This window comes from Chiloscyllium plagiosum, unplaced genomic scaffold, assembly GCF_037043375.1.
Source record: "Chiloscyllium plagiosum isolate Xiang-an unplaced genomic scaffold, Cpla_swu_hap1 HiC_scaffold_12, whole genome shotgun sequence".
In the NCBI taxonomy this organism is placed as follows: Eukaryota; Metazoa; Chordata; class Chondrichthyes; order Orectolobiformes; family Hemiscylliidae; genus Chiloscyllium; species Chiloscyllium plagiosum.
In genome coordinates, this window is record NW_028270150.1 from 75,884,881 (window position 1) to 75,900,078 (window position 15,198).

General features: G+C 39.1%; 1 protein-coding gene across 10 annotated transcripts in view; it reads right to left on the reverse strand.

The window, feature by feature from the left end:
• cnksr2a (connector enhancer of kinase suppressor of Ras 2a) overlaps positions 1-15,198 on the reverse strand; it is a 490,411-nt gene that overhangs the window by 193,959 nt on the left and 281,254 nt on the right. For 5 of the 10 annotated variants that reach the window (XM_087992951.1, XM_087992946.1, XM_087992947.1 and 2 more), the window contains 2 exons: positions 3,749-3,882; positions 853-888 (listed from right to left, as the gene is read on the reverse strand). In XM_087992951.1, coding sequence (XP_087849077.1) covers positions 853-888; positions 3,749-3,882 — 170 coding nt within the window. The remainder of the gene's footprint in view (positions 1-852; positions 889-3,748; positions 3,883-15,198) is intronic. The other 5 variants (XM_087992950.1, XM_043700617.2, XM_087992945.1 and 2 more) reach the window with 2 other exon arrangements.

A 15,198-nucleotide genomic window follows, 5' to 3' on the forward strand; every position in this document is an offset into this window, starting at 1 on the left:
AGATAACCAAGCTTGTGTGGATATATCACTGAAACAGATTTATGCAAAGTGCAAGAAAAGTTAGATCTGTTACATAAAATTAACCCTGACGTAGATGAAAACAAATCCTTTGGAAGCAGAATCATAGATTCTCCTGTTTGGAGTGCTGATGCAAAATGGACCTCATGACTTATGGAAGAGGTCTACATAGAAAAATGTTCACACATTTTATGGACATTCTCCTGTCAAAATTTAATTCCAGCTATGTAATGCTTTGTGTTTGCAAATTATTCAAAATATGAAATTAGCAGCATTAATGGTGGAAAAGCTGGGTTTTATATTAAAAATTGTATGAAGTTTTCACTTGAGTTTGCTCAGAGTCTGAATTCATTACAGTATTAAGAAATACTGCAACATAATTTCACCTGTTACCCTTACAAAAATGCCAATTTGCTGTTTTGGGCTCCAGATTTTTCACCAAAAGAAAGTCTATACAAATGTTTTTGTCATTTTGTCAATAAATTTTAGACACCTCAATATCTCTGAAAAACTCAGTGCCTCCAATTGCAAGACAGCAAAGGTGACATCTCTGTCTTTAGAACTCATCTTAACCTGTGAATTTTATTCCTATAGTAACCTCAAAATCCAGATCACCTCCATGCATGAACACACCCTAATCACCACTTATACAATGTCCATACACGCACTCTTCCAATGCACTACAATGAAACACAAAATTAAAGAGTTGCTTCATTCTGTGAATTTATACTTAAGCAAGTTTACTTGCAAATATTCTACCTTTCTGTTCTAAAATCCAATCAAATCAATCACTGGATCACAGCTATTGAACAGACACAGCTCACAAGGACTTACCTGTTAATTCTAGAGATACTGGAACCTCCCAGCCTTCTGTAAAAAAAGTCATACATATAAAGCACCCACAAATTAACTTACGTAACATCTGGAACATTTAAAAGAAACTACCCACACTTTGGGAATTATTTTTGTGAAGTTACTGCTATTAATAAATAACTGAAATTTGTATAAGAAGCAAGGGCTTCAGGATTTATTTAATGTGTCAAGACTTTAAGTCACTTTGAATGCTCAATGGTATAATTTCCACTAGCTGTCACATTCAAATTCAGCTTGGAAACCTATGCTCTTGCCCGCTTCCACCTTAAACTAGGTATTACCCAATGAATGAAATTTCATCATACCCTTCTTCTCAAACAGGGAGAAAAACTGAAAACAACTGAGTAAAATCCCTGAACAAAACAATAAAACAACCACAACTCCAAGAGCTCACCTAAACAATGTTCACAAACAGTTTTAAACATGGTTTTTGAGAGTAGACACTACAGCATGGTAGCTGGGCACAGGTCAACACTGAGGGAAAGTAATACTGAAATAAAGTCAGCATTTTTCAAATTACACAGGGAAGCCCAAATTTATTTTTTACAAATTTTGCAGACAGACTAAAGAAATAACAGCTTGGCAGAATCACAGCTTCTTTGAAACATAGTGAACAAAGCTCCAAAGTTTGGCAGCATTATTCAGAAATACACTGAGAGCATTAAAATATAGTTGCTAGCAAAGAATTTGAGTGCTACTGAAAAAAAATGCTGTTGAAGCTTTTCCCTCTGTACTCACCAGGACAGACATAAGAATGCCAACTTTCAAAGGGAGTAACAAATTATATTGCATGAATAAAGGGTGCTGATTGCTTTGCAAGCCAATACTAATTGGTTAAGACATTGCCTTGGAAAATGCACTCTACCTAATCAGCCTGTGCTTGTAAAACACAGAAGATAATGCAAGTTTTGTGAAGGTTTGTAGCTCAGGTTGAGGTTTAGGGTGTAGGTTTGCTCGCTGAGCTGTAGGTTTGATATCCAGACGTTTCATTACCTGGCTAGGTAACATCATCAGTGGCGACCTCCAAGTGAAGCGAAGCTGTTGTCTCCTGCTTTCTATTTATATGTTAAACATATAAATAGAAAGCAGGAAACAGCAGCTTCGCTTCACTTGGAGGTCGCCACTGATGATGTTACCTAGCCAGGTACTGAAACGTCTGGATATCAAACCTACAGCTCAGTGAGCAAACTTACACCCTACAGAAGATAATGTCAAAAGTTTGACATGACTCCACAATTCATCAGCATGTGCTGAACAAGCCTGAGATGTTAGGATTGAAGATTATCAGTCAATCTTGTAGTCTGGCTCAATTACTTGCAGGCACGTATATTCCTATGTAGGGTCCTGTGCTCTGCATGTCTACCAATTACACCTTTTCTTTTGAATGAAACGAAAGCTTACATGACAATGGTTCCCAGGTATGTTCTCCATGGCAACATGTTGACTAATCAGTGTGAATTTGTCAATGAATCAGCACTCTTTTTGTCATGGTACATGACCCCTTTGAAATTTGGTATTCTTGCATCTGTCCTGCTAATGGAAAAGTGTTTCCTTTGATGAAGTGTTTCCTTCATCAGCAAAATTCACATACTTGTATCTTAGTCAATACTCCTGCAACAAGACATGCATCCAAAACAACATATCTTTTAAGAATTGGACTGTGAAGGATGTATGGTAAATATACTTGAAAATAGTTAATCTAGTCTGTAAATTAATACTAATATTTTCAAAAGTGAAATACAACAGAATATAAAAGGAACTCTGACACTCATTTTACATAATAGAACTAAAGAGTTCAATGATGAAATGGCTGTAGGAAGCTCCTTAAAACAAATGTTACACCACCAGATATTGATTTTAAAGTAAGTATCTGCCCAAAATTATAGCAGTATGAGTTTCTTTTAAGTAAACGTGTTTCTAACTATAATCCTAGTTAAAGACTTTTTTTAGTTGTTGTAATTCTTTTATTTTTAGTAATATATCACTTCAATGAAAATTATCAACTGTTTTTTTTTCTGGTACCACTGTATATTGAAGACCTAATACTTTTGTAAAGCCATGCATGATTTCCATCATAATTACTACAGTTAATTCCCAACACTTAGCTGTGAACTCCTGTTAAATGCCCTAATGTTTTGCAAAATTTCTAAATGATTTCAATCTCCTTCATTTATACAGGATTCAATTGGCACCAAATGTCATCAAGATAAGTTTGCTGGAGACAAGTTTTCAGTTTCATCACTGGATTTATTTGCGAGTTCAGCTGAGTGAAAGCCTATGTCAGAACATTCTCCGCTCATAGTGTCCTGATTTGAATTTCTGATCTTTACAGTATTGACTATAGATGAAATAGGAACAACATAATATTGATCACATTAAAGTGAATAAATTTTAATCAAAAGTCATAAATTGTCTGAATTTACAAAGATTTCCATCAGACTGAGCTTAGTTTTGGTGTACCATAAGGGAAACTTTACATGCCAATCCTTACAAATACCAAAATCCATTGTTCTGCTTACACTTTAACCAGCAAGTAACATTCCACACGATTGAAGTTTCCTCAAGACTCATATACTTGAAATACACATCTGTTCAATAAGTGGCTTTGTATTGCAGCATATTGCGCAACACTGCGATTTCGTAGATGCAAAGAAAATTTATAGACAATCAGTTCTAGATTTAACAGGAGTACACTGTGTCAAGGTATTAGCTATGAATAAAATTGAAGTGCATCAGATGAATCATTGATGCATCATACTCTATCAGGCATTTCATCAAATGTTATACACAGGAACATCTATTACAACAGTTACGTCTATTTGTAAAATGAAACACTTCAATCAGAACAAATAATTACCTGGGAGTGTATGGCTCTGATGGAGGAGGGGGGATGAAAAGATCCTGAAGTGCAGAACTATCTCGTTTTGTAGGTGTACAGAGAGTACCGGTTGGCGTGGCAACACTACCAGTTGGACTTTTTGGGATAATTGGCTTCGGAAAATAAAGACATAAAAGCATGGTAAGCAGGTAAGATCACATTTCTGATTTCAACAGAGTTTAATATTAACTGATGTCAAATCATAAAAGACAATTACTTTATTATAAAAACATAAAAACATGTGGAACTGCTTTTTTATCATCACAGAAATGATAACTATGATACAGTATGACCAGGTGCCACTAACATCTGATTCAAACATTAATCTAAATTAGGACATAATATCAATTTTACAAAACTATATCAATATGGAGCAATAAACGATGTACCATCTTGCAATTATCGCTATTCATGAGTTGATCTAACAAGTCAATTTGAGGAGATGTTGGTTTCAACAAGCCCATCCTCTACCACACTAACTTTCCTCCTCCTCTCTCTAACTCAAAGGTCTCTGGTTTCAGATGTTGTCCAGCTCTTTCCTAATATGTTAACAAGGGCTAATCATCATCTCACTCTGCACTTGCTATGGCACATTAATTGTCAACCATTTCCTGTAAGTAGGTACAAAACTAAACTGGGTAAATTCAGAAGAGAAGCGATTCCTATCAATTAAGTTCTAGTCAGGATGCCACCTTTTGTAAGCACTGAACAACGAAAGGCAGAATCTGTATAGTGCTTCTAACTTACGAGATTTGTCTCTGATATCTGAAGTACATTTTTGCAGTCAGAAACACAGCAAACTCTGATACACCATGGGCATCTTCTTATAGCCAGTTAATAGACTGAAGAGACAGCCAACTGTCAATAATATATGTAGGCATGTCGTAAGACGACCAAGGGTGAGTACTCATCATAATAACTTTTCTGATGTGAGAAGGCAAAGTGTTGTGAGCAGTGCTTATGTAGTGGTAATGCCTCTGGACTAATAATCCAAAGACTCAGGTTAATACCCTGAGCACGTGGGTTCAAATTCCATCGCAACAACTCTGAATGTAAATTCAACTAATAAATCTGGAATTTAAGAAAAATCTAGTAATGATGGTCACAATAGTGTTGACCTTTCTGGAAGGAAATCTGCCTTCTTTACTTGATCTGGCCAACAGGCAACTCCAAGACCACAGCATTGTGGTTGACTCTGGACTGTCCTCTGATAAGACTCGGCAAACTACACTTAATGCAACTAAAAGTATTGAAATTGAACAGACCACCTGCTATCAACCTAGGCACTGATAAAATGTTCTTTTCTGGCTTTTGAGACTTGTGCCACAATCGGGAGACATGTCCCAATAGATTAGGAATGAAACATAGTCATGCTTTACTGAATCTTAACTTAGAGGCAAGGTCTCGGATACCACCATTCCTGGATAATGCCCTCTCCCACTTGAAGGACAGACACACCAGAAGAGCAACATTGTGGTTTACGGCTAGGACTGAGTTTCCCTGGGAGTCTTCAACTTTGATTCCAGACCCTATGAGTAATGTTCAACTGAGGAGAACTTACTTCCACCCATTCCCCTACATCCCTTGGCTGATCAATTAGTACTCCTTATTGTTGAACACCATTCTGGAAGAAGCACTGAGAGGGGCAAAGGTACTGCATATACACTGGATGGAGGATTTCAATGACCATCACAAACAGTGGCTCAGTAGCACCACTGCAGTCAAGCTGGTCACAGGACACAGCTTGAGATTGAGTCGGAGGTAGGTAGTGAAGGAACTAACGAGAAGGAAAAGCCTACATGACCGCATCCTCACCAACTTATCTCTCGCAGGTACATTTGTGTATGGCAGTGTTGGGACATTTCAAACAGATCTAGCAGCTCGAAACTGAGCATTCATAAGGTGCTTTGGGCCATCAGAAGCAGAATTTAAAGATTTAATCACAGTCTTTAAACTTGTGGCCTGGCATCTCCCACACCCCAACCCACCCCGGCACCCTCCACCACTCTACCATGACCATTAAGCCAGGGGATCATTCCTGGTTCACTGAACAGTGCAGAAGGGTAAGCCAGAGCAGCACCCCGCATCTACAAATGAGGTGTCAAACTGGTGAAACCACAATGTCAGACTACTTTCTTGGCTATTCCTTCACTGTTGCTGGGTCAAAAGCTTGGAACTCCCTTTCTAACAGTACTGTGGGTCTTCCTACACCACATCGATCGCAGTCATTCAAGAGGTTGCTCAATTACACCTCCTTGAGAGCAATTAGGGATGGGCAATCAGTCCTGGCCTAGCCATCCCATGAATAAATTTTTAAAAAACAGAGGGAATAGAAATGAATAAGGTGGCCTAATTGACCAATGTCAACTGCCTGCATGATCACTGCTCTGAAAGGCATTGTTTCACAGGTTTGCTTCTCATGAAGTTCATCCCTGCTGACAATAAGTGAGCCTAGAAGCAAGAGCTCTTCCAGACAGGCTGAGCTACTCTGTACAAATATGAAAACCATGTTTACAATTCAACAAATGAATGCATTCAATTGGCTGTAAAGAACTTTGGAACTGTGGGTGGCACGGTGGCACAGTGGTTAGCACTGTTGCCTCACAGCGCCGGAGACCCGGGTTCAATTCCCGCCTCAGGCGACTGTGTGGAGTTTGCACGTTCTCCCCGTGTCTGCGTGGGTTTCCTCCGGGTGCTCCGGTTTCCTCCCACAATCCAAAAAATGTGCAGGTTAGGCAAATTGGCCATGCTAAATTGCTCGTAGTGTTAGGTGAAGGGGTAAGTGTAGGGGAATGGGTCTGGGTGGGTTGCGGGTCGGTGTGGACTTGTTGGCCCGAAGGGCCTGTTTCCACACTGTAAGTAATCTAATGCTGTGTATTTGAAAGCAATACATAATCCAAGATCCTTCTTCCAAATGCAAACTGTTTTAATTATATAAAAATTGCTTCAATTGAAGTGAGAGTGACAAAGGTCTGAAATAGTTGGAGTGCTGGCAATCTGATGTATCATCATAGAATCATCACAGTATGGAAACAGGCCCTTCAGCCCAAGTGCACACTGACCCTCTGAAGAGTAACTTACCCAGACCAATTCCCTGAACTTATTATTCTACATTTACCCTTGACTAATGCACCTAACCTACACATCCCTGAGAACTATGGACAATTTACTATGACAAATTTACCTAACCAGCACATCGTTAGACTGTGGAAGGAAACTCATGCAGACACGAGGAGAATGTGCAAACTCCACACAATCGCCCAAGGCTGGAATCGAACCAGGATGTCTGGCACTGTGAGGTAACAGTGCTAACCACTGAGCCACCATGCTACCCCAAAACAGCTAATGCTGCAAATTCTCTGCAGATAGAGGAAGAAAATAGTTAATGCTTTAAGTGGAAAAGTCTTTCACCAGAACTGGAAAATGTTATAGGTGCCAACGGTTTGAGCAAGAACAGAGGCATGGAAAAATGATTGTGTGCTGAAACAATTATCTGGGAGTAGTCAGAATATAGCACAGTCTCAAATAGTTTTGTTTAATTATAAGCTAATGGAAGACAATGTCTTTCACCTTTTTTATTTCCTCAGTAACTCAGTCACTTAGGTGATTAGTTAAAGAAAATTACTTGAGGTAGACCATACAACATATATATTGATGATGTGATCTCTTTTACAATAGCTGACTTAATAGGGGCAGATTTAATAATTGGCACAGAACCTCCATCCAGCTATCAAAAGACTATCAAAATGTTTTTACCATATTGAACTTTTATTGTGAATTTGATCAGAAATCCTTATCAGGGATAGGAACTATCAATTTTTTTCAAGTCAATTAACACTATAGGGAAAGAAGTTGATTTTCCCAAGCCTTGAGGAATTGACAATTTTATGAAATAGCAATATCATTTCCACCACATGACCCATATTTGAGTATCAATCTTTCCATTTTTCATAACAACCACCCCTACAGGGTCTTTGAGTGAGCTTTCCAATTGTACATTCAATATGGAACAATTTCTGTGCAATGACCCATGTCTATTAGGATGGAAAATAAGTTGAGAGTGCCAAATCTCATTACACATATGATAAATGGAGCTGATAGAAAAAGGATTTTTATGATTTGACTTGGGACTGAATTTGAACTTGAGCTCCTGTAAGCTTAAAGCTCTACACTAACTATACTGTGCCACCTAATCCCAAAGCTATGTTAATAACAACATAAAGATTGAAATGAGTCAACTCTGGTTTGGAGAATTCAAACCACTTCTACTCTTTTTCAATCAATCAAGATGAGCAACATTTTGATTAAATCCCCCAGTTATTCCATTTTCTTGCACTGATTAAGAATTCTGAGTGAAATTCAGCGTTCAGAGCACACTTCCAGAGTTGCTAGATGGCAACATTCAATGATGCCCTGCAAGATTTTTAATCAGTTCACTCAGGACAATTCACAGGTCAAAGAAAAACATTATATACAAGGACTGAAGTCAGTGAATTGTGAGACAGGGAAAGCAACCAAACTCCGCAGTTTGTGTAGTTGGGCTCCCAGTGAGATGTCAAGAGCAGTTGTTGAGCCCTGCATAGCTGGTGCTCAGGAAAACTCCCTGCAAAAATGCGCAGTTGAGCAGTATTGCTGAAGAGGCAACTGAAGTACAGATTCAATGCAGGAATCCGGTTAAATAGGTATTGGTGAAAATCTGGAATGGCACCATTGAATAAGTACTGGATGGTAGCGTTTGGAGCTGAGGGGACACAGAACCAGGAAAGGAGACTGACTGACCAGAACAGGTGCCATCATTGAGTTAAGTACATGACAGATGCCTCTTTGAGTGTGAGTTTTAAGGCCAGGTCAGCAAAAGTGAAAAATTGTGATTCCCACGTAGAGTTTAATGGGATTTGATGAACCACCATGTCATTAATGTCAAGGGAGAGTTTGTGACAAAGCCATGGGATCTGTCTTTAACACATTTGCTTTTTTGATTTGTGATCTGCAGTGTTCAAACACAGTACATCCATATTGACCACATGTTAATCCTGAATATTAGAAATAAGTTATTCATCTCCTGTCAATTGTATTACTGTTTTATCATTATGCAATAAAGTTTATTGCTGTTTGTTCAAAATAGAAGAATCTTAAGACTTTATTTCTTGGTAAATCCTCTGGATCTCACTTTTTGCTGACTTAAAAGTTAAAGCTATTGTACCCTAACCAAACAAAAACACAATTAGGTGATCTTGTCTCGGATCATAACAATAAATTTGGTGGTCTGGTCTGGGATTATAATAACATATATTAGTCACTAGTGCATTTACAGCAATAAATATCACCAAATATTGGATAAAAGCAAATTACTGTGGATGCTGGAATCTGAAACCTTTGACAAAGGGTCAGTTAGACTCGAAACGTCAGCTCTCTTCTCTCCTTACAGATGCTGCCAGACCTGCTAAGATTTTCCAGCACTTTCTCTTTTGGTATCACCAAATATTGGTTTGATATTGATCTTTGATGTCTGGTATTACACATGAGATATGATGGGAATGTATAATTCATAATTACTCATATTTTAGTAACAATCTCTCAAGTAGCTTGGCTCAGAAGCAGTGGAAAAACACCTCCATGCCAAGATAGAGGGCCAATCACTTGGCACTGCGGAACACAGTAAAGTGTAATATTGGCAATGACCCAGGAGATGGTGAACTGTGAAAAGAACTTTCCAAGTGAATAGGGTGAGGAAAGGAATGTAAATAAAATGAAGAAGCCACTAAATTTAATATTACTATCAGTGCTATGCAGCAGGACTCAAAGCCACAATCTTGCAAATAGTACGCTGACAGTGCTTTCTTTATGGATATCAAAAGTACTATATTGTATGTATATTTTATTTACTAAAAATTAAGTTTACCAAAGAGATAATAACGATATTCTAACTGAACAAATTTGTCATATGAGACCAAGAGTTGCTAACCTTTCCTTCTGTGTGAGAGTGAGTATACAGAGATCAGGGACATTGTCCAACATTACAACTTTACGTTTCCTTTTTCCTATTATTTCACATCTAAAACCTCTTCATTATTCAACTGCACATAAAAATACATGGGAGATATTCAGTGTGGAATACTTCAACATCTACTATAGATGTTTGGATAACGGTCACCTATCCAGGACATGGTGATCTTCTCCAGAGTTGGAATCTGTGAGACTGTGGTTATTGTTCAAGAACTTCTACTATTATAAGAGAATTTGGCAAAGGATGAATCTTGACAGAGATTGGGGCAGATTATTCTGCATGGATCCACAGAACCGTCGATAGGTGCAGCACACCTCAGGCCCATTGCATGGATCCACAATAAGACAACCAATGGAATCTTTCTTCCCCTAGGCTCTGGCACCAAGGCCGAGTTTTACCATGAATGAAAACTCCTGAAAACAAGTTTGGGGCTCTAAGGTCTGTTGTTAAATGTATCTCTGGTACAGAATAGTGTTTTTGTAATGTGGAAGTCTGCAAAGCAATTCTGCCTTTAAACGCTAATGCCGTTCATATGCATTGCAGAGACTCAGGTACATAGTGAGTTAATTGTAAATAATTGTGCATTAATAACTCAGGTTGTTACTGTCCTGAAAGTTAGCAATCTATTTCATCTGCATCTTTAATAAAATATGTTTTTAAAACAAATCTGTGCAATATTACTGTTTTCTTGCAGCATAGTTGTTAATGATGCAAATCTATAATATAATTCTAAAATTGAATTTCAGGTCAGAATTATCAATCTACTTTATGAAAAATAGTAGCCAGTAGTAGATTTCATCCCCACCAGCCAAGAGATTTCTCAATGATTGTCCAAGACCTCAGGCAGTGTCTAATTCAAATAGCTTTTCTGCAATAGCCTCACAGAGCAGAAGAGGCGCAGCAAAATGGCTGCCCTGAAGTTATTTAACCAAGAGCATTTCTTTGGGATATATACATATGTTATATATTTAGTGTAACTGAATGAAGAAAGGTGGACCACTGAGTACAATTTATAGCATTTACCCTCTGCAACTAACTTTCCTCAGACTCAAAACTACATTCATATTTAAATACTTTAAACAAGTTCTTCCCAGCACAATCAAAATGCAGAGGCATAATTTTGAACTGAGTTTGTTTTGTTTGAAATTCTGTGCTCCATGTGATGCACGCTTAATCACTGCTACAGCCTGCACACAAAGATAAAGTAGTGGTGGTGGTCACATGACCACAGCAAGGCCGCCAACACGTTAAAGTTACATTTACATTTCTCCCAACATTACCATTTTATAACAAAAGGCATGCACCATTATTCACTGTTACAAGTTACCCAATGCACAATCAGAAAGAAAACTTTCGTTCATGATCAGAATAGTGTATTAACTCTAGTCAGTTCCATGGTCATTAGTCTCTGTGCATGCAATGAATGCATAGTCTTTAAATCATGCATATCTCCTATTATACATGCATGCATTCCTATTGGCTGTTTGTCTGGTATCTGCTCGTTTCCAGGTGTTTCTTCTTCAGGGAGTGTTGTACCTTAGCGAAGTGGTGTTGCCATGGTAACTGTTGTTAACCCATATCTGTTGCTGGGGAATGGTGGACCTCTGGGACTGTTGTCAGGCTGTTCTGTGTGCTGATGCTGAAATCATCCTCTGGACTAGCCGTTTGAGGTGCAGACACAGCTCCTTTAGTTGCAACTGGATACATTATATACATTTGCAATGAAATATCTGGTCATTCATGGTCATTACAAAGAATTGAGGTGACAACTGCTCAACATTTGTCCCAACTTGCCATGTGAGCAGACATTTGTTGAGAGCGTCAAGCATTTGCACTTTGAATGGCTGACCAATGCTCAGCTCTGGCAATGACTTGATGGTTTTATCAAAATGAAATATGGTTGTCATTTTGTGTTGTTTTTCTCACTCATGTCTGTTTCGGTCATTTCCTTGCTATTAAAAGAATTGTTTGGATGGGGCATGACATTGGTCTTTGGATTGGATTACTTTCCATACCTTCTCAAGGTGTGCTTCTCCACTCAAACATTGCCTTGTTCAAATCTTGCTGATTTCTGTTATATTACTTTACAATGTCTTTGGTAATTTAACTGCCTTTTGATTTGACCAGAGATTGTGTGCACGTGATGTAAGGTTGGATTTCCCAATCGTTTATGAAGTGAATGAACTTTTCATTCATCCATTTGGTTTATGAGTTTTGTTTTGTTTTTGCCACTGTTTACCTACTATTTACTTATCTATGCTATTTACCTATGAGATCTGCCTGTATTTCCTGCAAGACAAAGCTTTTCACTGTGCCTCGGCACACGTGACAATAAATTCAATTCAAAAGTGGGTCTTTAGTTTGCTTAGGTCAGTGCTTGTCAAACACTGCATTGACCAATGTGGTCCTTCATCTCCTTGCTCATGTTTGGTCAGCAGAGCACTTCTCTTGCCTTCCTTAGATTAGACTCAATTCCTTGATAGCTGGCAAAAGTGCTAAGGTACAATGATTCTATTTCCTTTATACTAAACACCATCTTCAGCTATCACTTCATGTTGAATACTCTAAAGGCAACAGACGTGCCCTTTGTCCTTTCACACCACCCTTTCATCACTATGCCTTGCAGCATTTGCAGAGTTCCATCTTGTTGCGTCTTTTATTGGTCTGAGCAATATCAAATGCTGTTGCCATGATGACGTTTTGGAACATTTTAATTTAATGTCTTTGCTGGGTTTGATAACTTCCAGGTAACTGCCTCTTCTTGCTCACACTACTTTAACATTTGCAATTTTCGTCTTAGGAGTGCTGCTTTCAACAACATGTCAGGAAAGTATATCTGTTTCTCTTGCTTGCTTGCCACAGCCAGACGATACTCTGCAACTGAAGGAACAACCTTTGCAGATGCTGTGGAAGATAAATTGAAGTGACTTGTGATCAAGTTCCACTGTCACTTTGTCTCTCCCAAACAGGTAGTGTAGTCATCACTCTCATAGTCACAAACTAATTATCACCTTTAGGTCTGCAATACTATAAACTGATTTGCTGGAATTATTATCTGATATCTCTTCAGCAACATGTTACTGGCTTGCCTTGCTCTTTCCCAGTTAGGTTGTGATCTGTAAACTGGTCCAGTTTCTTGGCGTTATAACTCTGGTTTTCCCACTTTTGGATGGTGCTTCCCTCTCTTTGACATCATGTCTGCTCGTCTTAATTTTTCTGCAAATATTTATTCCTTTCCCCAGTCTGTTTTTCTTATTCTCAGCCTGGAATATCTCTTAGCAGAACACAATGCCTCATGTGTTCTCCCATTAATACTCCCGAGTTGATGATGACAACCTCAGAGTTTCTGTACACGTTGGCAGCTTTTGATCCTCTCTCAGCAAATACACTCTCATGGCAGGATCTCTTAAGCTTAAAACCATCCTATTATGATGAGATCAACTTTCAGCTTTTCTTACTCAGAGGATTCACCTTGTGCTGTGGTGTTGTGTTCTATGTTCTATGATACATCAGTGTGGTCATATACTGAGTAATAGTCTCCCTGTCTCCATGAGGTCTGATGCTGAATATATCAACAAACACACCATTAATATGGCCTTTCAGATGTGCATTGTCAAAGTTTTCAAAATCTTTGCAGTCTGGCTTTTCTGCTCCTCAGTGAGACCTAGGGTTTCAATACAACATGGAACACTCTTTCCTCAGCAATGATAGCAGGGTTCCAAACCTCTTACGCTCAGATTTTCTAAATTATTATGTTGCCATTACACCAATAACACAAAAAGAAATCCAATTCTGTCTCACGTCTTCTCTCATTTCAACAGCAGCAGGGAGTGGAAATTGCAGACATTTTAACTTACTTGGTGATTCCAAGTTGCAAACTGTGGTTTTTCAGGAGTTGGTTCTCTTACAGCTCTGAAAATTCGTACATGCTCCCTGCTCCATTCTAATATCACGTTCCAAATGACCTGTGTTTAATGGCTGCCACAGACAGCACACAAAGCCACTTACAGCAGAGATACGGTCACATGTTTGTAGGAAGGCACAGTAAATTAAGGATAGAATTGCAATTTTCCAAGCACAGGTTTTTGTTTTTCAGAAACCGCTTCGAGAAGAAATGAAAGGATTAACAAATAATTGAATCAGGAGAAATCAACTTGCACTGTCAGCAAACATAATGAAGAACCATAAAGAGTTTGGTTTAGTCAGTATACAGGAGAAATGCCTTTTTTAAAGGTAACTTGTTGCTATTTTCATTTCATTACCCAGCTATAACAAAGACATGCTCCTGTTGCGTTACTTTCTACAAAATAAAGCAGTTTGAGTATATTGACACAATTTCTAAACCAATAGTCATCTAGTTAAATTAAGCCCTTGAGCCCATTCCTGAGGAAGGAATGAAGAACTGCCAGCCTAATCAATCCAATGTTCTAACCATGGATTTGTGTATGGATCGGTTTTCATTGCCACATTTATTTTTCTGTAATCTATACAGTATCTAATTGAGGCACTCATTTTGGGAACTAATACCCACCGGTGAACCCCAATTGCTTTGGCTAGGTTCAGTCAGGTCATTTTCTAGCATCTGTTGAATCTCCATTTCCAGTGAGCTTGTTTTACCAAGCTTATCTGATACAGATGTTGTTTTCTTAGCAGTGACTAAGAGGTGATAATGTGTGTCGCTGGATAAAGCACAGTGGGTCAGATAGCATCTGAGGAACAAGAGAGTTGATGTTTCAGTCAGGACCGTTCATCAGGGTGGGGGTAAGGTAGGTGGGATGGCGATAGGTGGATGCAGGTAGGAGGTGAGTTGGATTGGTCAATGGGAAGGATGGAGGGGATAGGTGGGAAGCAAGATGGACAGGTAGGGTCAGGTTAAAGGGATGGGGCAGAGAGGGAGGGCTGGAACTGGGATGAGGTTGTGCGGGGAGAGATTTGGAAGCTGGTGAATTCTATGTTAAGGCCATATGTTTGTAATCTCCTGAAGCAGAATATTTAGTGTTCTTCCTTCAGTTTGTGTGTGGCTTTATTTTGATGATGGGGGAGGCCTGGGATGGTCATGTCATTGGGGGAGTGGGAGAGGGAGTTGAACTAGCTGGCAACTGGAAGGGGGAGGGGGTAACTTGGAGCATACAGACGATAGACATTCCCTGAACCGGTCCCTGAGATTGCACTTGGTCTCTTCGATGTAGAAGAGACCACATGGAGAGCAAAGGATGCAGTAAATGAGGTCAGGGGAAATGCAGGTGAATCTCTGTCGGACTTGGAATGAATTTTTTGGGGCCTTGGATGCAGGGGAGGGGAAAGGTGTGGCAGTAGGTGTTGCACCTCCTGTTGCCACAGGGTAAGGTGCCAGGTGTGGAAGGGAAGTTGGTGGGGATTGTGGATGTAATGTGGGAGTCGTGGAGAGAATGGTCCCTGCAGA